General features: G+C 59.0%; 1 protein-coding gene across 3 annotated transcripts; it reads right to left on the bottom strand.

Annotated features, from left to right (window-relative positions):
• Window positions 1–95: 95 nt before the first annotated feature.
• TCF7L1 (transcription factor 7 like 1) lies at window positions 96–27,914 on the bottom strand. Of its 3 annotated transcripts, XM_082072638.1 has the most exons (12): window positions 27,658–27,914; window positions 27,520–27,580; window positions 26,464–26,594; window positions 7,078–7,161; window positions 6,821–6,953; window positions 5,437–5,539; window positions 5,128–5,211; window positions 3,054–3,197; window positions 2,817–2,976; window positions 1,928–2,035; window positions 1,122–1,182; window positions 96–1,049 (listed from the first exon to the last, which is right to left on the bottom strand). In XM_082072638.1, exons 1-12 carry the CDS (start codon window positions 27,859–27,861, stop codon window positions 682–684), a joined length of 1,641 nt encoding a protein of 546 aa, XP_081928764.1. In that variant the 5' UTR covers window positions 27,862–27,914; the 3' UTR covers window positions 96–681. The 3 variants fall into 3 exon arrangements, with proteins under 3 accessions (XP_081928764.1, XP_081928763.1, XP_081928765.1); XM_082072637.1 differs by having other exon boundaries at window positions 96–1,182; XM_082072639.1 differs by lacking the exon at window positions 27,520–27,580 and having other exon boundaries at window positions 27,658–27,743.

Raw genomic sequence — 27,914 nt, 5'->3', positions numbered from 1 at the left:
GCTCTGGGTGGGACCCCATCCCCGGGGGACACGGTGACACTGGAGCGCTGGCGACAGGCGGGAGCGACGCTCCCCCCACGGACCACGCTCAGGCGGCGAGTTGCAGCTGTAGTTTTATTTCCTTTTTTTTTTCCTTTTTTTTTAATCTTTTTTGTGAAAAATAACAGGGATTCAAGGAGAAAAATAACAAGCCCACCCCACCCGGGGCTCAGCCCCGGATCCTGCCCACCCCGGCACGACACAGCGTCCGCGGGCAGGACCCGGCTCCTCGGAGCAGCCGGGGGGTCCGGTCAGTACCGACGCTGCTGCTGCCGCCCCGGGACGTGGCGCTGGCGCCGGCGTGTCCCCGGCGTGTCCCCACGCGGGAGCTCCGGGCCGGCGGCAGCGCCGGGCGCTCGGCTCCTCCTGCCCACGGAGATTTCCATCAAGGGTTTCTTTTTTTTTTTTAATTATTTTTCCTCTTTTTTTAATAAAAACGGTCTTTAGGTCGCCTGCTGGCAGCAGCTCCGAGCAGAAAGCCCCTTCCCTCCAGAGTCTGCTTACAGAAAAAGAAAGAGTTCAGCAAAGGTCAAATATTGACCAATAATGGTTTTGGCTGCATTCGAATCTTGATTGTGGCTTCTGCAACGTACAGCAGGGAGGGGATATAGGGGACAAGGACGAGGGGGGACAAATTTTCCCTTAGTCAGCGGGTTTGGTGACCAGGGACAGCGGCTGCGTCTGCAGCACGGGCATGGCCGGAGGAGGCGAGGACAGCAGAGCCGTGGAGGAGAAGGGGACGGGTCTGGCGAGGCCGGAGGAGGAAGAAGAGGCGGCTTTGCCCGCGAGGAAGGCGGCGGAGCCCAGCGGAGCCCTCGCCTCCGCCTTGGTGGTGAGCGACAGCGGCTGCGCCTGTTCCGAGTGGGTGGCGGCCGGCGCGGCCGGGGACGCCAGGGCGGCCGAGGGGGTGGCGGGCGAATCCAGCATGCTGCCGTGCGACGACGCGGGGCTGGCGCACGGCTTCTCGGCCGGCAGGTACGGCACGCACGGCTTCTTGCTCTTGGAAGAAGCTGCGGAGGACGGGGACGCTGTGAGCGGCCGAGGTCGGGGGGACGGAGGAGACTGGGAGGGGGGATACTCACTCTCGGCGTCGTGGCTTTGCTGCTGCGCCAGCTTCTCGCGCTTTCTCTTCTTTTTCTTGCCCTGGGAACGTAACATCTGGTGTTTTAGGTGTTTCTTCTCCCCCTTGGCGGAGGAGAAATGGGGCAGGCGGTGCCCTGGAGCAGCTCAGGGGGATGCGGGAGCTGCTGGTGGCGGCGGATCGGCCCCAAAAACCGAGCGCAGAGCAACCTCCCCCCCGCCAAACGGGAGGAGGAACCGGTGAGGGGACAGGAGGGACAGGAGGGGACAGGGGGGACAGGAGGGACAGAAAGGGACAGGTGGGGACAGAAAGGGACAGGGGGCAACAGGGGGCGACAAGGGGGAAGAAAAGGGACAGAAAGGGGCAGGAGGGGACAGGAGGGGACAGGAGAGGACAGGAGAGGACAGGAGAGGACAGAAAGGGGCAGGAGGGACAGGAAGGGACAGGAAGGGACAGCAAGGGACAAGAGGGGACAAGAGGGGACAGAAATGGACAGGAAGGGACAGGAAGGGACAGAAATGGACAGGAGGGGACAGGAAGGGACAGAAATGGACAGGAGGGGACAGGTGGGAACAGGTGGGGACAGGGAGGGGACAGGGAGGGGACAGAAGGGGACAGGAGGGAACAGAAAGGAACAGGAGGGACAGAAATGGACAGGAGGGGACAGAAATGGACAGGAGGGGACAGAAATGGACAGGAGGGGACAGGAGGGGACAGGAGGGACAGAAATGGACAGGAGGGGACAGAAATGGACAGGAGGGGACAGGAGGGACAGCTCGTCCTGGCCGGCCCCACGGCCCCACTCACGTAGTTGTCCCGCGCAGACCAGGTCGGGTAGAGCTGCGAGTGCAGCTGCCGCTCCTTGCGCGCCAGCTCGTAGTACTTGGCCTGTTCCTCCCGCGAGAGCGAGTGCCACTGCGGGACAGACACGCTGAGCCCCCGAGACCTCCCCGCGAACCCCAGAACCTCCCCGCGAACCCCAACATCTCCCTGTGAACCCCAAAAGCTCCCCGCGAACCCCAGAACCTCCCTGCAAACCCTAAAATCACACTGCAACCCCCAAATCTCCCTGCGAACCCTGAAACCTCACTGCGAACCTCAAAACTTCGCTGCAAACACCAAAACCTCATTGAGAACCCCAAAACCATGCTGTGAACCCCGAAGCCGCTCTGCAAAGCCCAAAGGCTCACTGCAAAACCCAAAGTCACACTGCAAACCCCAAAGTCACATTGTAAACTCCAAAACCTCATTGCAAACCCCAAATTCATGCTGCAAACCCCAAGGACACACTGCAAACCCCAAATCCACACTGCAGATCTTAAAGTCACAATGCAAACCCCAAAACCTCGCTGCAAACCCCAAAGCCATTCTGCAAACCCCAAAGCCATTCTGCAAACCCCAAGGACATGCTGCAAACCCCAAGGACATGCTGCAAACCCCAAATCCACACTGCAAACCCCAAAGTCTCACTGCAAACCCCAAAGCCATTCTGCAAACCCCAAAGTCAGGTTGCAAACCCCCAAATCACACCACAAACCCCAAGAATAGGATGCTGACCCCAGTGACCGCCCACCCCACCCCATCCCATCGCCCCCAGGTCCCCCCAGTCCCCTCGTCTCCCGGGCTGGCGCTGAGGGGCTGAGCCGGGGGTGACGGGGCCAAACGTCACTTTTGGGTGACAAGGTGGTGGCCGTACCCGCCGGCCCAGGATCTGGTTGATGGCGGCGCTCTCCTTCAGCGTGCACTCGGCCACCACCTTGGCCCTCATCTCCTTCATGTACAGCATGAAGGCGTTGAGCGGCTTCTTGATGTGCGGCTTCTTCTCCTCCTCCTTCTTCACGCCGACGGGCGATTTCCTGCAAGGACGGGGCCGGTGGGTTGGGAGCCCTGGGGACACGCTCCCCGTCCCCGGGGGTCCCGTCCCCCCACTCACGAGGTGGCCGCGGGGCTGGCGCTGGGCTGGGCGGGTTCCTGCTTGACGATGGGCGAGACGATGGTGGGGTGCGGGATGCCCGAGGGGTGCAGCCCGTGCGCGGGCGGTGGGACCATGTGCGGGGAGAAGCGGCTGGACATCAAACTGCAGGGGGACGAGAGGGACGGGGGTTGTCAGCAGCACAGGGTCACACACGGAATCCCAGAGTGTCAGGGGTTGAAGGGACCTGGAAAGCTCATCCAGTGCAATCCCCCCATGGAGCAGGAACACCCAGATGAGGTGACACAGGAAGGTGTCCAGGCGGGTTGGAATGTCTGCACAGAAGGAGACTCCACAACCCCCTGGGCAGCCTGGGCCAGGCTCTGCCACCCTCACCCCAAACAAGTTTCTTCTCATATTTAAACAGAACCTTCTGTGTTCCAGTTTGAACCCGTTACCCCTTGTTCTATCACTGGTTGTAACCCAGAAGAGCCTGGCTCCATCCTCCTGACACTCCCCCTTTAGATATCTGGAAACATGAAGGAGTCCCCCCTCAGTCTCCTCTTGTCCAGCTCCAGAGCCCCAGCTCCCTCAGCCTTTCCTCACCCGGGAGATGCTCCACTCCCTCCAGCATCTTTGTTGCCCTGCGCTGGACTCTCTGCAGCAGTTCCCTGTCCTGCTGGAACTGAGGGGCCACAGCTGGACACAAGATTCCAGGTGTGGTCTCCCCAGGGCAGAGCAGAGGGGCAGGAGAACCTCTCTGACCTACTGACCACCCCCTTCTAACCCACCCCAGGTCCCATTGGCTTCCTGGCCACAAGGGCCCAGTGCTGGCTCATGGTCACCCTGCTGTCCCCAGGACCCCCAGCTCCCTTTCCCCTACGCTGCTCTCTAATAGGTCATTCCCCAACTTACACTGGACCCTGGGGTTGTTCCTGCCCAGATTCAAGACTCTACACTTGCCCTTGTTCTATTTCATTACATTTTTCCCGCCCAGCTCTCCAGCCTGTCCAGGTCTCTGATGGCAGCACAGCTTCCAGTGTCACCACTCCTCCAGCTTGGTGTCATCAGCAAACCTGCTGACAGTCACTCTATTCCCTCGTCCAAATCATTGATGAATATATTGAATAGTACCGGTCCCAGCACCGACCCCTGAGGCACTGCACTGGATACAGGCCTCAACTGGAACCTTATTCTTATTAACCTAGTAAATGCCTAAAATCTATGACCCTTATTCATATCGACTTATTTTATCACTAATTGTTGATTTTACGCATCATTACGGCCACATAGACCCAACCCAAGCGCTGCCCTGAGCCCCCATGGGACACCCTTGGTTTTCCAGGCCACCAAAATATGGAACAAAAGCTTTAGGAAGCGTTTCACAACCTGTGCCCAAAGCCATTACGCTGTTTCCCCAAAATAAGACCTACCCCCAAAATAAGCCCTAGCGTGATTCCACAGGATTTTCGAGGATGCTCAAAATATACGCCCTACTCCAAAAATAAGCCCTAGTTACAATTCATTAAAAAGCCAATTTAAATAGACGTAAAAAAGTAAAATGAATTAGCAATAGAATGGACAGACAGGGTTTGCAGAGTTATGGTGATGTTCCACAATGGGATGACATGACTATATTTGAATAAATGTTGATTTTTGTTCGAGAATAAATGGAAAAATAAGACATGCCCTGAAAATAAGCCCTAATGCATCTTTTGGAGCAGAAATTAATATGAGACCCTGTCTTATTTTTGGGGAAACAGGTTAGTTTAGGAGGAATAACGGTGGCAAAAATTTTGGCGAGCACAATGGCACCATTAGCTTGTCTTGCTTTTCTTTTAATTGGAAAAAATCAAATTAATATCAACTTCGTCATCAAAATGGGAGAAAGACCAACTCCAAACATAACTGTAATTAAAATCATTGGACCTAATCACCCATGGGCACCATCTCCACCCCGGGGGTATTTTTGGCTGACGAGGCCACCACGACCCCCCGGAGCCACTGGGGTGTTGCTGGGCGCCCCTCACCCACCCCAAGGCAGCGGCCAAAGCGCTGGGACCCCCGGGAGGGTCCCCTGTCCCCCCAGACCCACCTGGACATGGAGGCGTTCATGGCGAGCGCGGGGTACGGGTGCCGAAAGCTGCCGGGGGGGATGGAGTAGACGGGCTGGCCCTGCCTGTGGAAACAGCACCAGCGTCCCTCCTCGGGTCACAGGGATGCTCCCCGGCCAACCTCCGGCCCCCCATTCCCCAAATTTATAGCGTCCCCCCCATCCCGGCCCCCGCCAGACCCTCAGCATCGCGCCGGGCTCGTGGGGGGAGCCATGGATAAAGGGGGAGGGGGATGCGGGGAGACATGGGGGTGACAAGGGGGGGACCCGGAGCCCCCGGCCCATCCTTACTGCGGCACGAGCCAGCCCAGCGGGTGCGGGAGCTGCCCCACGGCGCCGGGGGACAGCGGGTAGTAGGGGGGCAGCTCGGGGGGATGCGGCGGGCGCGGGATTCCTGCGCGGGGACGGACGCGGGGTTAGAAACACGGACGTGGCAGCGACCGAGCACCCGCTGACCGCTCCATCTCCCCCTAAGCACCCACCCTCCCAGCACCCCATCCTCCTCCCAGCACCCCATCCTCCTCCCAGCACCCCATCTCCCTCCCAGCACCCGCCTTCTGAGCACCCCATCCTCCTCCCAGCACCCCATCCTCCTCCCAGCACCCTCCTTCTGAGCACCCCATCCTCCTCCCAGCACCCCATCTCCCTCCAAGCACCCTCCTTCTGAGCACCCCATCCTCCTCTGAGCACCCTCCTTCTGAACACCCCATCTCCCTCCCAGCACCCTCCTTCTGACCACCCCATCCTCCTCCCAGCACCCCATCCTCCTCCCAGCACCCTCCTTCTGACCACCCCATCTTCCTCCCAGCACCCCATCCTCCTCCCAGCACCCTCCTTCTGACCACCCCATCCTCCTCCCAGCACCCCATCTCCCTCCCAGCACCCTCCTTCTGAGCACCCCATCCTCCTCTGAGCACCCCGCCTGCCTCCAACACCTTCCTCCCAGCACCCATCTGCCGCTGAGCACCCTCACTTTGACCGCTCCATCTTCTCTAAGCACCCTGTCTTCCTCCCAGCACCTCATCTCTGCACACCCTCACTTCAAGTACCCCGCTTTCCTCCCAGCATCCTGTCTGCTTCCCAGCACCCCATTTTCCACTGACACCCCATCTTCCTCCCAGCACCCCATCTCTCTCCAAGCATCCCATCTTCCTCGGAGCATCCCCCTGTCTCTGAGCACCCTATTTCCCTCCCAGCACCCCATTTCTCTCTCTGAGCACCCTCCCTTTGAGCACCCTGTCTGCTTCCCAGCACCCCATCTTCCTCCAAGCACCCCAACTTCCTCCAAGCACCATCTTCCTCCAAGCACCCCAACTTCCTCCAAGCACCCCATCTTCCTCCAAGCACCCTGTCTTCCTCCGAGCACCCCATCTTCCTCTGAGCACCCTGTTTCCCTCCCAGCACCCCGTTTCCCTCCCAGCACCCCCCTCTCTCTGAGCACCCCATCTCCCAGCACCCATCGCCCCCCAAGCACCCATCTGGAGGTGCAGACGCCCAGACAACCACAACGGAGACCTGCAGGGTCCCCCCACTCAAACCTGTCCCCAGCTGACACCCCATCCCCGCTCACATCCCCCCACCCAGCGCTGTGCAAACACCCCGGGGTGGCGCCGCCGCCGCCCCGGTCCCTCCGCTGTCCCCTCCCCGGTCCCTCTGTGTCCCCTCCCCTGCTCACCCGTCTTGGGGTCGATGTCGGGCGAGAGGTGGCCGGGCGGCGAGCCCGGCGAGAAGCGCTCGTTGCTGTAGGTGATGAGCGGCGTCAGCGGGTGCATGTGATGGGCGTGCTGCACCACCGGCACCTTGTTGGACTGCGGGGGACACGATGGCGCGTGGGTGGGTGAAACAACGGCCGCCCCCCCCGAAACCCAGCCCTACGGGCAGCGGGGCAGCGTCCCGGGGGCAACGCGTCAGCCTGGGTCTGGCGGCTCTTACCAGGTGCGCTGGTGACGGCGAGCGGCTGTCCTTCAGCGCGGCGCCCGTGGGGACGTCCAGCAGCGGCCACTTCATCTGCAGGTACTGCCGGAGAGCGGGCTGAGACCCCCCACCCCGAACACCCCCAGCCCAGAGACACCCCAGCTCCAAACACCCCCAGCCCAGAGACACCCCAGCTCCAAACACCCCCAGCCCAGAGACACCCCAGCTCTAAAACATCCCCAGTCCAGAAACACCCCAGCTCTGAAACATCCCCCCAGCCCCAAAACACCCCCAGCTCTGAAACATCCCCCCAGTCCCAAATCAGCCCCCCAGCCCCAAAACACCCCCAGCTCTGAAACATCCCCCCAGTCCCAAATCAGCCCCCCAGTCCCAAAACACCCCCAGCTCTGAAACATCCCCCCAGTCCCAAATCAGGCCCCCAGCTCTGAAACATCCCCCCAGCCCCAAATCAGCCCCCCAGCCCCAAAACACCCCCAGCTCTGAAACATCCCCCCAGTCCCAAATCAGCCCCCCAGCCCCAAAACACCCCAGCTCTGAAACATCCCCCCAGCCCCAAATCAGCCCCCCAGTCCCAAAACACCCCCAGCTCTGAAACATCCCCCCAGTCCCAAATCAGCCCCCCAGTTCCAAATCAGCCCCCCAGCCCCAAACACCCCCAGCTCTGAAACATCCCCCCAGTCCCAAATCAGCCCCCCAGTTCCAAATCAGCCCCCCAGCCCCAAACACCCCCAGCTCTGAAACATCCCCCCAGTCCCAAATCAGCCCCCCAGTTCCAAATCAGCCCCCCAGCCCCAAACACCCCCAGCTCTGAAACATCCCCCAGACCCAAAACATCTCCCAACTCTGAAACATCCCCTGGCCCCAAAACACCCCCCAGCTCTGAAACACCCCCTGGTCCCAAAACAGCCCCTGGCCCCAAAACAACCCCTGGTCAAATCATCCCCCCAGTCCAAAAACATGCCCCAGCCCCAAAATACCCCCCAGCCCCAAAACACCTCCCAGGCCCAAAACATCCCCCTGCCCCAAAATGTATGCTGGCCCCGAAACTCACCCCCAGCCCCAAAACACCCACTGGTCCCAAAACATACCCTGGCCCCAACCCCCCCAAGCCCCAAAACTCGCCCCCAGCCCCAAAACACCCTCTGGCTCCAAAACTTGCCCCCATCCCCAAATCACCCCCCAGCCCTAAATCATCTCCACAGGCCCAAAACATCCCCCCCAGGCCCAAAACACCCTCTGGTGCCAAAACACTCCCTGGTCCCAAAACACCCCCTGGCCCCAAAACACCCCCCCAACCCAAAACGCCCCCCCAGCCCTGGCCGGACACTGAGCTGGGGACACCCCAACCCGTGGGGGACACTGTGGCTGGTGGCAAAGGGGGTTCGGGGGGCACACGGGGCTGTTTTCAGCCCGAGAAGCCCCAATGGAGCCCAGAAATGGTGGAAAATCCCCCAAATGATGCAAAGCCCCAAACCCCCAAATTCTGCCCCAAATTGTTTCTGTCTTGCTGGGGACCCACGAGCCCCCTGTCCCCTCCCCACAATTCCTCACCCCCCTGCGCCGACATTGCCTTTCCCCACCCCAAAAAAATGGTATTTTTGGGTCACGGCGACCCCAAAAACGGTATTTTTGGGCCACGGTGACCCCAAAAATAGTATTTTTGGGTCACGGCGACCCCAAAAAAATGGTATTTTTGGGCCACGGTGACCCCAAAAATGGTATTTTTGGGCCACAGTGACGCCCAGCACAAGCTGTGGGGCTCATCCCTGGGGGGTCCCCAGGACACCAACACCAAACCCCCACATTGCAATGAGAGGCAGTAAATATGGGGCTTTTGGGGGGCTTTTTCCGGGCTTTTCCCCCTCCCCGGGTTAAATCTCGCTGCGACGCGCGGGTTTGTCTCCCTGGCTCTGGCCCCCGAAAAGAAAGGTGCTTTGTGTGGTGTGTTTCGGGGGGGCCGGAGGCATTTCCCGGCAGACGGCGGGGGGAGGAAGGTCCCGCGATGCCGGCGCTCGGAATGCGGCCGGGACGGGCGGCAGCTGCGCGCAGGAATTCGCAGGAATTTCCCCCAGCGAGAACCTTCCTGAGCCGCAGCAGCTGGGAGGAAAACCCAGCGAGGAGCTGGGGGCGCTGGGGGCGCTGGGGGCGCTGGGCAGCGTTAACCCTTCCCGGGCCGGACTGGCACGGCCCCCCCGCGCTGCCTCCTGCGGCCCCCCCAGTGTCCGTAGCCCCCGGCATCGCCTGCCACCTCCCCCAGTCTCCAGCATCCCCCTCTGCATCCCCAGTATCCCCCATTCCATCTCCAGTACCCCCCATTCCATCTCCAGTATCCCCCATTCCATCCCCAGTAACCCCCATTCCATCCCCAGTATCCCCCATTCCATCTCCAGTACCCCCCATTCCATCCCCAGTATCCCCCATTCCATCTCCAGTATCCCCCATTCCATCCCCAGTATCCCCCATTCCATCTCCAGTACCCCCCATTCCATCTCCAGTATCCCCCATTCCATCCCCAGTATCCCCCATTCCATCTCCAGTACCCCCCATTCCATCCCCAGTATCCCCCATTCCATCTCCAGTACCCCCCATTCCATCCCCAGTATCCCCCATTCCATCCCCAGTATCCCCCATTCCATCTCCAGTATCCCCCATTCTATCCCCAGTATCCCCCATTCCATCCCCAGTATTCCTCCTACATCTCCAGTATCCCATCTCCACCTCCAATAACCCCCCCATTCCATCTCCAGTACCCCCTGCACTCCATCTCCAGTACCCCCTGCTCTCCATCTCCAGTATCCCCCATTCCATCTCCAGTATCCCCTGCACTCCATCCCCAGTATCCCCCATTCTATCCCCAGTATCCCCCATTCCATCCCCAGTATCCCCCATTCCATCCCCAGTATCCCCCATTCCATCTCCAGTACCCCCTGCACTCCACCCCCAGTATCCCCCATTCCATCCCCAGTATTCCCTGCACTCCATTCCCAGTATCTCCCATTCCATCTCCAGTACCCCCTGCACTCTATCTCCAGTATCCACCATTCCATCTCCAGTATCCCCCATTCCATCCCCAGTATCCCATCTCCACCTCCAGTAACCCCCCCATTCCATCTCCAGTACCCACTGCACTCCATCTCCAGTATCCCCCATTCCATCTCCAGTATTCCTCCTACAACTCCATTATCCCATCTCCAGTGTCCCCCATTCCATCTCCAGTACCCTCTGCACTCCATTCCCAGTATCCCCCATTCCATCTCCAGTATTCCTCCTACATCTCCAGTATTCCATCTCCACCTCCAGTAACCCCCCTCCATCTCCATTAACCCCCCATTACATCTCCAGTATCCCCTGTACTCCATCTCCAGTATCCCCCTCCTACGTCTCCAGTATCCCCCTCCATCTCTAGTACCCACTCCCTGCATTTCCAGTACTCCCCCATTGGCCTCCAGTATCCCCCCACACCTCTCCAGTATCCCCTTCCTGCATCTCCAGTACTTCCTCCTGCATCTCCAGTATCCCATCTCCAGTATCCTACCCCAGCCTCCAGTATCCCCCTCCTATGTCTCCAGTAACCCCCCATTCCATCTCCAGTATCCCCTGTACTCCATCTCCAGTATCCCCCCTCCATCTCCACTACCCACTCCCTGCATTTCCAGTACTCCCTCACTGGCTTCCAGTAGCCCCAAACACCTCTCCAGTATCCCCCTCCTGCACCTCCAGTATCCCCCATTCCATCTCCAGTATTTCCTCCTGCATCTCCAGTATCCCATCTCCATCTCCAGTATCCTACCCCAGTCTCCAGTATTGCCCTCCTACGTTTCCAGTAACCCCCCTCTATCTCCAGTATCCCCCTCCTGCTTCTCCAGTATCCTCTCTCCATCTCCAGTAACCCCTCCTACGTCTCCAGTAACACCCCATTACATCTCCAGTATCCCCCCCTCCATCTCCAGTACCCACTCCCTGCATTTCCAGTGCTCCCCCATTGGCTTCCAATATCACCCCCTCCATCCCCAGTATCCCCCTGCCCTTCCAGTATCTCCCCGCTTCAGCTCCAGTACCCCCATCGTACATCTCCAGTATCCCCATCATACATCTCCAGCATCCCCCACCTCCAGCACCCCCTCCCCTTCTCCAGTGTCCCCCTCCAACTCCAGTATCCTCATCCTGCATTTCCAGCATCCCCCCTTGTCCCCCAGCACCCCATGGGGACCGCCCAGCCGCGTCACTGTCCCGATGCCACCGAGACGAGCATTCCCTGTCCCCCAACCCTTCCCGCCACAGCCAGCACAGGGGATCCCCCAAAAACCTGCTTCACCCCAAACCCGCTGCCCCGTGTCCCACCCCCGTGGGACGCTCCAGCATCCCGGTGCCTGTGCATGAGATTTTTGATGCCACCGGGACAACGGTGGGATGGACCCATGGGTACAAAGGAACCGGGAGCGCATGAGGAACACCTGTGTCCCCGTCACCTGTGTCCCCGTCACCCGTGTCCCCGTTGTGCACCCCGGGACAGCAGGATCCGCTCCCCAAAGCGCCGGCTCTGCCGCCGCCTCCAGCTCGGGGGATCGGAGCTGCTGTGGTGGGGAAGCCCCGGGATCTGGCAGCCAGACAACCCTGGGCTGGTCCCAAAGAGCCGCTGTCACCCCTGTCACCACTGTCACCACTGTCACCACTGTCACCGCCACGCGTGCCACCAAGCTGCTGACTCGTGGGACAGGGAGAAGGTTGTGCAGAGATGCTGTGGGGACAGCGGTGGTGAGGGACAGGGTGTCCCTGTGGCTGTGGCAGGGTGACACAGAGGACACCCCAACAACCTCGTGGCCATGCCAGGGTGATGTACGAGGTGCCCCAATGTCCCCGTGGCCATGCCAGGGTGACACATGGGACACGGTCTCCAACATCCCCACAGCCGTGCCACAGTGGCATTACAGTGCCCTGAGCATCCCCACGGTGTGCTCGGGTGTCACACGAGGTGTCCTGACGTCCTTACAGCCATCACAACATTGCCTTGACTGTCCCCATGGCCATGTTTGGGTGTCACACGAGGTGTCCCAACATCCCTGTGACCATCACGAGATGCCCTGAGCATCCCATGGTGTGCTTGGGTGTCACACAAGGTGTCCCGACATCCCTACAACCATCACATGCCCTGATTGTCCCCATGGCCATGCTTGGGTGTCACACGAGGTGTCACAACATCCCTGTGACCATCACGAGATGCCCTTGACTGTCCCCATGGCCATGTTTAGGTGTCACACAAGATGTCCCGACATCCCATCACAACATGCCCCTGACTGTCCCTGTGGTGTGTCTGGGTGTCACATGAGATGTCCCAACATCCCTACAACCACCGCAAGACGCCACAAGTGTCCTCATGGCCATGCTTTGTGCCACATGAGAAGTACTGACACCCCTACAACCATCATGAGATGCTGCAAGTGTCCCTGTGGCCATGCTTGGGTGTCACACGACGTGCCCCAACACCCCTATGACTGTGTCACACAAGATTGCCTGAGCATCCCCATGGGGTGTCTGGGTGTCACACAAGGCGTCCCAACACCCCTACAACCATCACAAGATGCCTGATCATCCCCATGGCTGTAGTTGGTAACACACGAGATGTCCCAACATCCCCACGACCACCACAAGATGCCTGACTGTCCCCATGGCTGTGCTTGGTGACACACGAGATGTCCCAACATCCCCACGACCACCACAAGATGCCACAAGTGTCTCCATGGTTGCACTTGGGTGTCACACAAGGTGTCCCAACATCCCTATGACCATCACAACATGCCCTGACTGACCCCATGGCCGCGCTTGGGTGTCACACGAGATATCCCAACATCCCCACGACCACCACAAGATGCCACAAACATCCCCGTGGCCACACTTGGGTATCACACAAGATGTCCTGACATCCCTTTGACCATCATGAGGTGCCCTTGACTGTCCCCATGGCCGTGCTTGGGTGTCACACCAGATGTCCTGACATCCCTGTGACCACCGCGAGGTGCACTTGACTGTCCCCACAGCCGCACTTGGGTGTCACACAAGATGTCCCAACATCCCCACAACCACCACAAGATGCCACAAACATCCCCGTGGCCACACTTCGGTGTCACACCAGATGTCCTGACATCCCTGTGACCATCATGAGGTGCCCTTGACTGTCCCCATGGCCGTGCTTGGGTGTCACACGAGATATCCCAACATCCCCACAACCACCACAAGATGCCACAAACATCCCCGTGGCCACACTTGGGTGTCACACCAGATGTCCTGACATCCCTGTGACCATCATGAGGTGCCCTTGACTGTCCCCACAGCCGCACTTGGGTGTCACACAAGATGTCCCAACATCCCCACAACCACCACAAGATGCCACAAACATCCCCGTGGCCACACTTGGGTGTCACACCAGATGTCCTGACATCCCTGTGACCATCATGAGGTACCCTTGACTGTCCCCATGGCCGTGCTTGGGTGTCACACAAGATGTCCCAACATCCCCACAACCACCACAAGATGCCACAAACATCCCCGTGGCCACACTTGGGTATCACACAAGATGTCCTGACATCCCTGTGACCATCATGAGGTGCCCTTGGCTGTCCCCATGGCCGTGCTTGGGTGTCACACGAGATGTCCCAACATCCCCACAACCACCACAAGATGCCACAAGCGTCCCCATGGCCGCACTTGGGTGTCACATGAGGTGTACCAACACCCCTATGACCACCCCAAGACACCCCGTCACCCGGCGATACCCACAGTGTCCCCCCCGAGCCGAGGTCCCCCGTCCCCGCGGCCGCGCCGGGTGACACCCCCAGCCCCCCCAGCCCGGCCCCATCACAAAGGGTCTTTCTGGGCTATTCTGTAAGCGGAGAAGCCGCCGGGGGCCGCGGCCGCGCGTATAAAAGGCTGCTTCTCATTTGGAAGCCGCGTCGGGAGGCCGGGGAGGGGAGAGGGAGTGGGGGACCCTTTCAAAATATACAAAGGCGGGGGGGCTGGCGAACGGTTCAGTGGTAATGTGGAAAAATGAAGACCCCCCCCCCTTTTTCTTCCTCTTGGCCCCAGCCCGGACACAGCTCCCCCTGTCCCACCGCGCGCGGGAGCCGCGCGAGCGGCACCTCGGGGATGGTAAGAAACCGAGAAAACAGTTTGAAAATCGGTCACATTCCAGAGAGATTAGAGCGAGTTCTGCTTCCTCGTTACCAGCCGCCCCCCAATTAAAAGCGGCGAGTTAACCCCTTCCCTGCTGCAGCGGCGGGACCACAATGGAGGCTCCTGTCTGTCTGTCTGTCCCCTCCGCGGGGGGGGAGCTGCAGGAAAGGGTGGTGGTGGTGACGGGGGTGGCGGCGACAGGGGGGCCGTGCTGGTGCCAATGGTGACAGCGATTCGCCCCCGTGCTCGGGGAGGAGGCGCGAACGCCACGGGATCCCCTAATGCCCAATTAGGGGCTTTAATGAGCAGATTTCCTCTTCCGCGCTCCGGGCTCCATCCCGCCTGAGCCGTTTTTCCTGGGAAAAGCGGAAAAGCACCGCTGGGAACATCCTGGTTGGCGCCGCGTGTCCCCGTGACATGTGTCACACCATCGCGTGTCCCCGCGTCCCGGCGTTGTCTGTCTGGGCGTCGTGTGTGCGGGATTTATATCGGTGTCCCAACACCGGGTGTCCCGGCTCCGCCTGTCCCAACGTCGCATGTCTTGGCATCGCACGTCCCAGAACGTCACATCCTGGCTTTGTGTGTCCCGGTGTCGCGTGTCCCAACATCCCATGTTGCGGCATCGCGTGTCCCAGTGTCATGTGTCCTTGCATCGCGTGTATCGCGTGTTCCAGAACTTCATACCCTGGTGTTGCACGTCCCAACGTCTCATGTCCCAACGTCTCATGTCCCAACGTCTCATGTCCCCGGATCGCATGTCCTGGCATCACGTGTCCTGGCATCACGTGTCCTGGCATTGTGTGCCCCAGCATCTCATGTCCCAGTGTCATGTGTCCTTGCATCGCGTGTATCGCATGTTCCAGAACTTCATATCCTGGTGTTGCGTGTCCCAATATCACGTGTCCTGCTGTTGTATGTCCCACCATCTCATGTCCCAATGTCACACGTCCCAGAGCTTCATATCCTGGTGTTGCATGTCCCAACGTCTCATGTCCCAACATCTCATGTCCCTGGATCGCATGTCCTGGCATCACATGTCCTGGCATCACATGTCCCAGTGCCACGTGTCCTTGCATCGCGTGTATCGCATGTTCCAGAACTTCATATCCTGGTGTTGCATGTCCCAGCGTCTCATGTCCCAACATCTCATGTCCCTGGATCGCATGTCCTGGCATCACATGTCCTGGCATCACATGTCCCAGTGTCATGTGTCCTTGCATCGCGTGTATCGCATGTTCCAGAACTTCATATCCTGGTGTTGCGTGTCCCAATGTCACGTGTCCTGCTGTTGTATGTCCCACCATCTCATGTCCCAGAGCTTCATACCCTGGCATTGCACGTCCCAGCACCATGTGTCGTGGTGTTGCGTGTCCCACCATCTCATGTCCCCACATCACATCCTGGCATCACGTGTCCCAGTTCTGCATATCCTGGTGTTACATGTCCCAGTGTCAACTGTCTTGGTGCCACATGTCCCACCATCTTGTGTCCCAGCGTCATGTATCTTGGCATCGCATGTCCTAGAACTTCAGATCCTGGCTTGTATGTCCCAGCATTGTGCGTCGCGATGTCTCATGTCCCCGTGTCTCATGTCCTGGCACCGCATGTCCCAGTGTCTTGGTGCCACACGTCCCAACACCTCATGTCGCAGCGTCGCATCTCCTGCGTCGCATGTCCCAGAACTCCACATCCTGTCCCAGTGCCACGTGTCTCGGTGTCGCGTGTCCCACCATCTCGCGTCCCAGGGTTGTGCATCCCGGCGCTGCCTCCCCTGACCTCGCACATCCCGGCGTGTCCCATGTCCCAGTGTGACCGCACAGGGTGGCACTGGGCTCAAAGCCCCAAACATCCCCGTGGCCTCTCGTTTTGGGAGAAAAAAGGCACATTTGGGACCCGAGCTGACATTTTTCCAGGGCCAAGCAGCCTCTGCACTGGCTTTTCCCTCCTGAGACCAGTCCGTGGGAGCCACCGCCGCATCCCCATCCCCAAAACCTGCAGGCGAGCTCCTGCATCCGAAGAAACATCCCGTGGGCACATCTGCAACGTCCATCCCTCCCACGTCCGTCCATCCCTCCAGCATCCGTCCATCCCTCCAGCATCCGTCCATCCCTCCAGCATCCGTCCATCCATCCCTCCCGTGTCCGTCCATCCCTCCTGTGTCTGTCCATCCCTCCCAGGTCCATCCATTCCTACCACATCTGTCCATCCCTCCCTCTCACGTCCATCCATCCCTCCAATGTCCGTCCATCCCTCCCAGGTCCATCCATCCCTCCCGCGTCCATGCATCCCTTCCTCTCATGTCCATCCATCCCTCCAATGTCCGTCCATCCCTCCCACGTCCGTCCATTCCTACCACATCCGTCCATCCCTCCAATGTCCGTCCATCCCTCCCACGTCCGTCCATTCCTACCACATCTGTCCATCCCTCCCACGTCCATCCCTCCCTCTCACATCCATCCATCCCTCCCACGTCCGTCCATCCCTCCCACGTCCGTCCATCCCTCCCACGTCCGTCCATCCCGCCCAGATCTGTCCATCCCTCCCGCCCAGATCTGTCCATCCCTCCCGTGTCCGTCCATCCCTCCCAGGTCCGTCCATTCCTACCACATCTGTCCATCCCTCCCGCGTCCGTCCATCCCTCCTGTGTCAACCCGTTCCTACCACATCTGTCCATCCCTCCCATGTCCATCCACCCCTCCCGTGTCCAACAATTCCTACCACATCTGTCCATCCCTCCCATGTCCATCCATCTCTCCCATGTCTGTCCATCCCTCCCATGTCCATCCATCCCTCCCATGTCCATCCATCCCTCCCATGTCCATCCATCTCTCCCATGTCCATCCATCCCTCCCATGTCCATCCACCCCTCCCATGTCCATCCATCCCTGGGGCAGCTTCTGGGGGTCGGTGCCCCTGAATTGCCTGTCCCCACCATCCCCTTTTCCAGCCCGAATTCCCAGGGTTTTGCAAAACCTCGGGGCTGGATGATCCCGAATGTGGCCCCGGCGCCCCCAGCCTGTTTACACAGCTGCCGGTCACTGCCCCTCCCCCTCCCGGCCCCGCTCCGGCCCCTTCGCCCCCAAATCCATCCCGAACCATCCCAAATCCATCCTGAATCCATCCCGAATCATCCCAAATCGTTCCGGGGAGATGCAGCGAGAAATGGGGTTTTGCGGGATGTTTAATGAACGGTGGGAGGTGCTGGGGGATGCAAATGTGGGGATGTTAGAAAAGGGGATGGGGGCCCCCAAAAATGGGGAAAAAATAGGGGAGGGAGGAAGGAGAATAGGAAAAGAAAATAGGAGAATAGGAAAAATAGGGGAGAGAGAGGAGGGAAGGAAAGGAGGGTGAGAAAAGGGGGAAAAGGGAAAAAAAGGGAGAGAAATGGGGGAGAGAAAAATGGGGGAGAAAAGTAATTGAGGAGAAAAATGGGGAGAGGGGAGAAATGGGAAATGGGGGGGAAATGAGGGAAAAAAAGAGGGAAATTGGGAGAAAAAGAGGGACAAGGGGAAAAAAGGGGGGAAGACAGAAAAAAGGGGGAAAGGGGAAAAAGGGGGGAAAAGGGGAAAAGGGGGGAAAAGGGGGGAAAAGGGGGGAAAAGGGGGGAAAAAGGGGGGAAAAAGGGGGGAAAAAGGGGGGAAAAAGGGGGGAAAAAGGGGGGAAAAAGGGGGGAAAAAGGGGGGGAAAAGGGGGGGAAAAGGGGGGGAAAAGGGGGGGAAAAGGGGGGGAAAAGGGGGGGAAAAGGGGGGGAAAGGGGGGGAAAGGGGGGGAAAGGGGGGGAAAAAGGGGGGTCCTGATCCCCTCGAGCTGGGGGTGACACAGGGAAGGGGCCGGGGACACAGGGACAGAGGGGCCTGGGTGTCCTTCCAGCTCAAATAAACCACCTTCACACCCACCAAAAATGGGGAAAAATCCCCAAAACGTCCTGTCCCCCCCATCCCACACCCCACGTGAGGAGCCGCTTCCCTGTGGATAATTGGGGGGGGGGAGAAACCCTAGTTCCGCAGGATTTAGAGCCTGGGAACACACCGTAAATCCCCGTGTCCCCCCCTCCCGGCCAAATAATCTCCTCCAGATGTCGGTTCCCAACACCGGGATGAGCCATTTTGGGGGGTCCCTTGTGTCCCCGTGTCCCCACCAAACACACCTGCGGGGTTATCGCTTTTCCCATCGGGATTTGAGGCTTTTTAAAGGGATAAACACAAGGCCGCATCTTGAGTTGTCCCCACACCTCACCGTGTAAAACTGAGATGAGTGTAAAACTGAGCCTGTCTCGAGACACAGGCCCCACGTCACGGTGCTGGGGACACCAGGGGACGTTGGCCCTGGGTCCGGGGTGGGAAGGAAGCGGGATGAGGGTCCCGGGGCTGGAGTGTGGTGCTGAGACGCTGCCGGGACCCTGCAGAGCTCTGCCCAAAGTCACTTCCGTCCGGGGGTGTCCTGAGCATCCCATGAGCACCATGAGCATCCCAAGCATCCCTCAACCATGAGCACCCTGACCATCCCTCACCCATGGGCCCTCTGAGCATCCCAAGAGCACCCTGAGCATCCCAAGAGCACCACGAGCATCCCAAGAGCACCACGAGCATCCCAAGAGCACCACGAGCATCCTTCACTCATGGGCACCCTGAGCATCCCATGAGCGCCCTGAGCATCCCATGAGCGCCCTGAGCATCCCATGAGTGCCCTGAGCATCCCAAGCATCCCTCAACCATGACCACCCCGAGCATCCCTCACCCATGGGCGCTCTGAGCATCCCATGAGCACCCTGAGCATCCCATGAGCACCACGAGCATCCTTCACTCATGGGCACCCTGAGTATCCCATGAGCACCCTGAGCATCCCAAGCATCCCTCAACCATGAGCACCCCAAGCTTCCCTCACCCATGGGCGCTCTGAGCATCCCATGAGCACCACGAGCATCCTTTGCTCATGGGCACCCTGAGCATCCCATGGGCACCACGAGCATCCCACGAGCACCCTGAGCATCCCAAGCATCCCTCAACCACAAGCACCCTGATCATCCCTCACCCATGGGCACTCTGAGCATCCCATGAGCACCCCAAGCATCCCTCACCTATGGGCATCTCAAGCATCCTATGAGCACCCTGAGCATCCTTTGTTCATGGGCACCCTGAGCACCCCATGAGCACCACGAGCATCCCTCTCCTGTGGGTGCCCTGAGCATCCCTCAACCATGAGCATCCCTCACCCATGGGTGCCCCAAGGATGCCACGAGCACCCTAGGCATCCTTCACACGTGTGCCCCAAGCATCCCTCACCCATGGGTGCCCTGAGCATCCTTCACTCATGGGCACCCTGAGCATCCCATGAGCACCCCAAGCATCCCTCACCTATGGGCATCTCAAGCATCCTATGAGCACCCTGAGCATCCCATGAGCACCACGAGCATCCCTCACCCATGGGCGCTCTGAGCATCCCATGAGCACCACGAGCATCACCCACCCCCTGTGGGTGTCCCAAGCATCCCTCAGCCATGAGCACCCCGAGTATCCTTCACCCGTAGGTGTCCAGAGTATCCCACGAGCACCCTGAGCATCCCTCACCCATGAGTACCAATAGCATCCCATAAGCACCATGAGCATCCCTCACCCATGGGTACCAAGAGCATCCCATGAACACCATGAGCATCCCTCCCCTGTGGGTGCCCCAAGGATCCCGTGAGCACCCCAAACATCCCCCAACCATGAGCATTGCTCACCCACGGGTGCTCTGAGCATCCCATGTGCACCCTGAGCATCCCTCACCCACGGGTGCCCCAAGCATCCCTCACCCATGGGTGCCCTGAGCATCCTTTGCTCACGGGCACCCTGAGCATCACTCGTTCCTTGGTGCCCTGAGCATCCCTCACCCACAGGTGCCCTGAGCATCCCTCATCCATGAGCACCCCGAGTATCCTTCACCCATAGGTGTCCAGAGTATCCCACGAGCACCCTGAGGATCCCTCACCCATGGGGGCCCCAAGCATCCTTCACCTGTGGGCGCCTCAAGGATCCCATGAGCACCCCAAGCATCCTTCAACCATGAGCATCCTTCACCCATGGGTGCCTCAAGCATCCCATGGGCACCCTGAGCATCCCTCATCCATGGGTGCCCCAGCATCCCCTGCACACCCCCCTACCCACCATACAAGCCCCGAGTGGCGCCAGACAAGCCCCCCAAGTCGCCCCCTGCACCCCTGCGTGGTGGCACCAAGTTTTCAGCACTGCCCCAAGGCGTTTGTCCGGCTCCCAGCCCCCTCCAGCCCCTGAATGGCTCCATTCAGCCCGCAGCTGCGCCGGGGGTCCCAGTGCTGGGGGCGGGGGTCGCAGTGCTGGGGGGTCCCAGTGCTGGGGGCGGGTCCCAGTGGGTGCAAAGGGCTCAGCCCTGCCCCAGTGGAACAAATCCCAGTGGCCGTGACCCCCCCCCAGAGCATCCCCGTTTTGGGGGGGATATGAGATGTCCTGTAACCCCCTGCAGCACCCGTGGGAGACCTGGGGGTCCTGCACCCCCCCCAGTAGCACCCATTGGACATCAGAGCATCCTATGCCCCCCAACAGCACCCATGGGATATGGGGGTGTCCTGCACCCCACAACAGCAGCCATGGAACATAGGGGTGTCTTGTACCCCCCAAACAGCACCCATGGGACATTGGGGAGTCTTGTGCCCCCAACAGCACCCATAGGACCTGCTGGAGTCCCACACCACCCAAACAGCATCCATGGGACATGGGGGTGTCCTATACTCCCCTCCATCACCCATGGGACATGGGGGTGTCTTGCACCCCCCAACAGCACCCGTGGGTCATGGGGGAGTCCCACACCCCCCAAAGCACCCATGGAACATGGGGAGTCTTGTACCCCCCAAACAGCACCCATGGGACATTGGGGAGTCTTGTGCCCCCAAACAGCACCCATGGGACATGGGGGAGTCCCACACCCCCCCAACAGCACCCATGGGACATGGGGGAGTCCCACACCCCCCAACAGCACCCATGGGACATGGGGGAGTCCCACACCCCCCCAACAGCACCCATGGGACATGGGGGAGTCCCATACCCCCCCAACAGCACCCATGGGACATGGGGGTCTTGCACCCCCCAAACAGCACCCATGGGACATGGGGGAGTCCCACACCCCCCCAACAGCACCCATGGGACATGGGGGAGTCCCACACCCCCCAACAGCACCCACGGGACATTGGGGTGTCTTGTACCCCCCACCAGCACCCATGGGACATGGGGGTGTCCCACACCCCCCAACAGCACCCATGGGACATTGGGGTGTCTTGTACCTCCCACCAGCACCCATGGGACATGGGGGAGTCCCACACCCCCCAACAGCACCCATGGGACATTGGGGTGTCTTGTACCCCCCAACAGCACCCATGGGACATGGGGGAGACCTGCACTCCCCCCCATCACCCATGGGACATGAGGGTGTCCTGTACCCCCCAAGCAGCACCCATGGGACACGGGGGAGTCTCACACCTCCCAACAGCACCCACGGGACATGGTAGAGTCCTGCACCCCCCCAGCACCCATGGGACACCGGGGCGGGGGGGGTGGTCCTGTACCAAAACCCAGCCAAAAAAGTACCCCCAGAACACACAGAAACCATGAATCTGCACATCACCATCACCCCTTCCTCTTCCTCCTCCTCTTCCTCCTCCCTGGGGTACCATCCCCAGCCCCATCACACCCCAAACCCCAATAGGAGCCACAGGACGAGTGTGACCCCCCCACACCCTTCACCCTCCTCTTCCTCGCCAGGCTCCTCTTCCCCGAGCGGCTTCGAGGAAGCGAAAAAATACCCCAAAAATAAATCAAATCTAATGAAAAGCAGCTGCTGAGAATACCAGAAAGATGATGAATGCGCGTTAAGTCCCCTTAACGAACCCCGGCCTTACGAGCGTCGCCCGGAGCGCTTACTTCATCGCTTTAATTTGGGAATCGTGTCGGAAAAGGGAGGAGGAGGGAGAAGTTGGGGGGGGTTGGAACCTCCTGGAGGGCTCATTGAGCCCCCCTAAGAAAGAAAGAAATACAACTCAGGGTAATTAGCCGCAGAGCATAATTAAGGAGGAGACATAAAGGGGCCATTGTGTGCGAAGGGGCTGAGTGGGGAAACTGAGGCACGGGAGGGTCGCGGTGGGGCTGGCGGCTGAAGAAGCTAAAAAATGTGTGAAAAAGCCTTTTTTGGGGGGGTTTCCCCCTGAAAATTTGCGGGGGGGGGGGAGGGAACATGCGCTGTGGGGGGGAAATCCCAAATAAATCAATCCCTAATAAATCAATCCCTAATAAATCAATCCCTAATAAACCAATCTCAAATCAATCTCACGGAGGAGCCGCACGGAGCATCAAACAACCCCCCCGGATGCAAAACACCCCGATAAACCCCAAACCCTCCGCCCCACGGCGCCAAACCCCCCCCCGCGCTGCCGGAGCCGCCATCCCGCCCGCGTTCCGGAGCACCCTCCGCCTTGCCAAAAACAATCTGGATCTCCATCATTTTCCTTGGCAGGTTGCGCCGATGGGTTTTTCTCTCCCAGACAGATCCGCCTCTGTTTTTTTGTATCGTTTGGAGCGCGGGGTCCCCGATTCTGGGGGTATTTTGGGGGAAAATCGGGTTGAAATGCTGCTCTGAGCATCAATTCCATCATTAGACGGCGGCGCGTTCCTCCACTGATTTCGAGGAGCCCCAGAAAATCCCCCCCCGGCCATAAAAATCACATTGGGTTGGGGGAAAAACACTAAATTTCAGGGTCGTGCTTAGAAATGATAATAATTAAGACATTCCAGTTAATAGCGAAGTGAATTAACGCGGATCGATCGGCTGCACCCGGTGGGTTCACACGAGGATGAAGCGACTCGAAGGGTTTGGGGTGTGCGAAGGCATCGTTTTGGGTTGATTTCTTGCTATTTTGCAGGTTATCAATGTATTTCCCATTTGTTTTGGAGCAGAGGGGTGGCAGAGCCCCCGTTTCCCTGTGTATTGATCCAGGGAAGCACAACTCGGGCGGTTTTGCCGCCACCGGCTCCATCACCTGCATCTCCAGCATCTCCTGGGCACGGGATTAGTGGGGTTTGGGGTTTTTAGACCCCGATTCTTCCCTTTTCCGCGTGGTTGGATGGCGGGTGGATCCTGCGGGTCAGAGCGTTTCCTCCAATGGTTCGGGGGGAAAAAGGAAGGAAATGGGGAAAAACAGGTTGGTGGGTGCTGAGCAGCCTGTTGGGTCTTGGCCTGGAGCTGCGGGCGCAGAGCGGGGATCGGGGGATCTGGGGCGGGATCGAGGCCGCTGTGGATCCCGTAGGGAGTTAAGGATGGAGCCAGCACGGGGTGGAGGATCCTGTGCCCGGATGGATCCAGTGTGGGATCCGGGATGCTGTGCCCGGTACAGGTCGAGGATGTTGTGCCTGGATGGATCCCATATGGATTGAGGATGATGTGCCCAGAACAGATCGAGGATGCTGTGCCTGGATGGATCCCATATGGGACTGAGGATGCTGTGAATGGCCCGATCCAATACAGGATCAAGGATGCTGTGCCTGGATGGATCCCATATGGGACTGAGGATGCTGTGAATGGCCCGATCCAATACAGGATCGAGGATGCTGTGCCTGGATGGATCCCATATGGATTGAGGATGCTGTGAATGGCCCGATCCAATACAGGATCGAGGATGCTGTGCCTGGATGGATCCGGGATCCAGGATGCTGTGCCTGGTACAGATCAAGGATGCTGTGGCTGGATGGATCCCATATGGGACTGAGGATGCTGTGAATGGCCCGATCCAATACAGGATCGAGGATGCTGTCCCCGGATGGATCCCATATAGGATTGAGAATGCTGTGAATGGCCCAATACAATACAGGATCGAAGATGCTGTACCTGGATGGATCCCATATGGGATTAAGGATGCTGTGAATGGCCCAATCCAATACAGGATCGAGGATCCTGTGCCCAGATGGATCCGGTGTGGGATCCAGGATGCTGTGCCCAGTACAGGTCGAGGATGCTGTGCATGGATGGATCCCATATGGGATTGAGGATGCTGTGAATGGCCCGATCCAATACTGGATCGAGGATGCTGTACCTGGATGGATCCGGTCTGGGACTGAGGATGCTGTGTGCCCAGTCAGATCTTATACGCGATCGAGGATGCTGGGCCTGGTGGGATCTGGTCTGAGCTCAAAGATGCTGTGCCCAGTATGGGATCAAGGATGCTGCACCTGGATGGATCTGATACAGGATCAAGGATGCTGTGCTTGGATTGATCCCAAGCAGGATCCAGGATGCCATACCCGGTACAGGATCAAGGATGCTGTGCCTGGCCGGACCTGGTCCAGACTCACCAGCACCACAATGTCCCGGGATCCGGTGGATCCTTCAGGAGCTCATGGACAAGGGGATTTTCCTGAGCTTGTTCACCAAGCAAAACGGGGCTCCAGGACCCCCCCGGCTGCACTGGGACATGACGAGCACCCACGAACCCCCAGCACCCAATTCACCCCCAAATCCGCCCCCGCTCGGCACAGAAACGCCCCGATCCGGCCCCAATTCCGGGCTCATCCCACACCCCGAACCCACCAGCTCCTTTTAATTAATCCCTTTCCTGGGCTTCATTAAACCATCGTTAGCGGCCGCTCTTGAATCCCAACCCTGGTCATTATTCCCCCTTCCTCGCTGGCGTTTGGGATCGTGCCCAGTCGCGCATCGTCTCCCAAACACAGTAACCCCCAAAAAAGTGACCAATTGGGAATAAAACCTTTATCGGAACGTGGGGGTTTCACCCAACCCGCCCCCCCCCGGCTGGGATTGACACACAACGACCATTCCAACCAGATGCTTCCCATAAAGCAAACCCTAAATATACATGGGAAGGCGGGATCCTGTCCCAATCGCACCAACCTTTGCCATGCTCTATTTATATATATATATATCCCATAGGATAACGCAGCTTCCTACAGAGCCCAAGCTTAAAACCATCAGGTGTCACCATGCCAGGAGGGGAAACTGAGGCAGGGAAGGGCTGGGTGTGGAGTAGTTTGTTTCTAAATCAGGTTTATATTGTTAAAATAGGTTGATGTTTGTAAAGTAGGTTTATATCTCTAAACCAGGTTTATATTTCTAAGCCAGGTATCTCTCTAAGCCAGGTTTACATCTCTAAACCAGGCTTATATCTCTAAAACAGGCTTATATTTCTAAGCCAGGTTTATATCTCTAAACCAGGTTTACATTTCTAAGCCAGGTTTATATTTCTAAGCCAGGTATAACTCTAAACCAGGTTTACCTCTCTAAACCAGGCTTACATCTCTAAGCCAGGCTTATATTAATAGACTAGGTATATCTCTAAACCAGGTTTATATCTCTAAGCCAGGTTTATATCTCTAAGCCAGGTTTATATCTCTAAGCCAGGTTTATATCTCTAAGCCAGGTTTACATCTCTAAACCAGGCTTATATTTCTAAGCCAGGTTTATATCTCTAAGCCAGGATTATATTTCTAAGCCAGGTTTACATCTCTAAGCCAGGATTATATTAATAGACCAGGTATATCTCTAAACCAGGTTTATATCTCTAAGCCAGGTTTATAACTCTAAATCAGGCTTACATCTCTAAAACCAGGTTTATATTTATAAACTAGGTATATCTCTAAACCAGGCTTACACCTCTAAACCAGGCTTATATTTATAAACTAGGTATATCTCTAAACCAGGTTTACATCTCTAAACCAGGTTTACATCTCCAAACCAGGTTTACATCTCTAAACCAGGTTTACATCTCCAAACCAGGTTTACATCTCCAAACCAGGTGGGTGCCGGGGCTGGTCCGGGCACACTGAGCCGCTGTTGAGGTTTGGGGGGGTGAATCCCTCTCTCCTTCCCCCCCCATCTAACACTCGCTCAATTTGCTCAATCAGTTCCTAAAGGCCGCAGAGGGACAGACAATGTCAGCCCATTAAGAGCTTTAAACCAGTCGAAAGGAACAGTTTTAAATGAGAAAAGCGGCACAGCTCAGGGTCAGGTTTCCACCCCCCCACCCCAAAAAACCTCCCCCCCCTCAAGCCCACCCGCCCTGTGCACCCCCTTAAAGGGACAAAGCAAAACAACTTAAAAAAGGGGGAATAAACTCAGTTTCTTCTGGGTTTTTGTTGTTGTTCGGGATGGGGCTGGGGGGGCTGAGCATCCCCGAACTGGGGTGTCGGGGGGGGCACTTACGGTGCGGGCGGCGCCGGGGGACAGGGCTCCGTTGGCGAGGTAGGGGCTGCCCAGCTCGGGCAGCATCAGGAACGGGTACCCGGGGTAGGGGGGGCCCTTAAAAAACCCCCCCTCTTGTTGGCGTCGGACCACTGGGGAGAGAAGGAAGGGGGGTCAGGAAGGGGGGGATGTTCCTATGGGGGGAGGCAAGGATGGGAGTGTGGGGGGATCGTGGGTCTGAGACCCCCTCCCCACTTGGGTAGGTCCCATTGGGGGTGCACTTGGGGGGGGGTCATTGGTTGGTTTGGGGGTGGTCCTTACTTGGGGGGGCCTCTGGGGGTGCCCAAGTCCCTTGGGGGGGTCCTTGGTTGTTTTGGGGGGGGTCTTCACTTGAGGGGGTCCCTCTGGGGGTGCCCATGTCAGCTGGGGGGGGGTCCTTGGTTCTCCTAGGGGGGGTCCTCTGGGGGTGCCCAAATCCCTTGGAGGAGGTCCTTGGTTTGTTGGGGGGACACCCCATTTGGGGGGGGTGCGTAGGTTGCTCTGGGGGTGCCCATGTCAACTGGGGGGGTCCTTGGTTCTCTTGGGGGGGTCCTCACTTGGAGGCTCCCGGGTAGGTTACTCTGGGGGTGCCCATGTCCCTTTGCGGGGGGGTCCTTGGTTGTTCTGGGGGGTCCCGACTGCGGGAGGAGCGTCCGGGTTGTGGGGGGGGACCCGGTGTCGGTCACTCCCGAAAGGGCCCCGGCTGCGGGGGGGTCCCGAGCCTGGTTCCTCCATGCAGGGGGGGGGCACCGATCCATCCGTAGGAGAACGATTGGGGGCCGGCTACCGAGGGGGGGGGGCGGGACTTGGGGCCCGTGGGGGGGGTCGGGACCGGTTCCTCCGGGGGGAGGGAGGGAAGACACCGGGAGAGGGTTGGACACGGGGGTTGGACACGGGGGGAGGACACGGGGGGGGTCCCGCCCGCAGCCGGGGGCGGAAACAAAGAAGTTGCGAAGTGTCGAATGGTCCCGGGGGATGCGACGGGGACCGGGAGCGGGGAGCAAACCGGGGCGGGGGGGGCGGGAACGGAGCCGGTACCTTCTGCCAAATAGTCCCGCGGCTTCTGGAAACTTTCCCGGGGCTGGGGGGGTCGCTCCGCCTGCGGGGAGAGGCCCGTGAGCGGGGCCGGCCGGGGGTCGCGTCCCCCCCTCCCCAAGCGCCACCCCCGGGACTCACCTCGGAGTCGGAGCCGGAGCCGGTGCCGGTGCCGCTGCCCCGGTTCTCGGTCTCGCTGACCAGGGACGACTTGAGCTCGTCCAGGTCCCCGTGGGCCGAACCGCGCCCCGCGCCCTTGTCCTGCTCCTCGCCCTCATCCTGGAAAGCGATGAGCTCGTCGGGGGCCCCCAAATCGTCCCCCCCCGCCGGTTCGAGCTGCGGCATGCTGGGGTCCGGCCCCGCCGCCCGCCCCGCTCCGGCACCGCCGGCCCCGCCGC

This window comes from Streptopelia decaocto (genome assembly GCF_964273445.1).
Source record: "Streptopelia decaocto genome assembly, chromosome: 25".
In the NCBI taxonomy this organism is placed as follows: Eukaryota; Metazoa; Chordata; class Aves; order Columbiformes; family Columbidae; genus Streptopelia; species Streptopelia decaocto.
The sequence above is the reverse complement of the archived record's forward strand: the minus strand, read 5'-3'. Positions and strand labels throughout refer to the sequence as shown.

Coding starts and splice junctions, on each gene's coding strand:
- TCF7L1 (XM_082072637.1), bottom strand. CDS start 27,861: ATGCCGCAGCTCGAACCGGCGGGGGGGGACGATTTGGGGGCCCCCGAC. Junction 27,581..27,657: donor GCTCCGGCTCCGACTCCGAG/GTGAGTCCCGGG, acceptor CTCTCCCCGCAG/GCGGAGCGACCCCCCCAGCC. Junction 6,954..7,077: donor CGCCGTCACCAGCGCACCTG/GTAAGAGCCGCC, acceptor TGTCCCCCGCAG/TCCAACAAGGTGCCGGTGGT.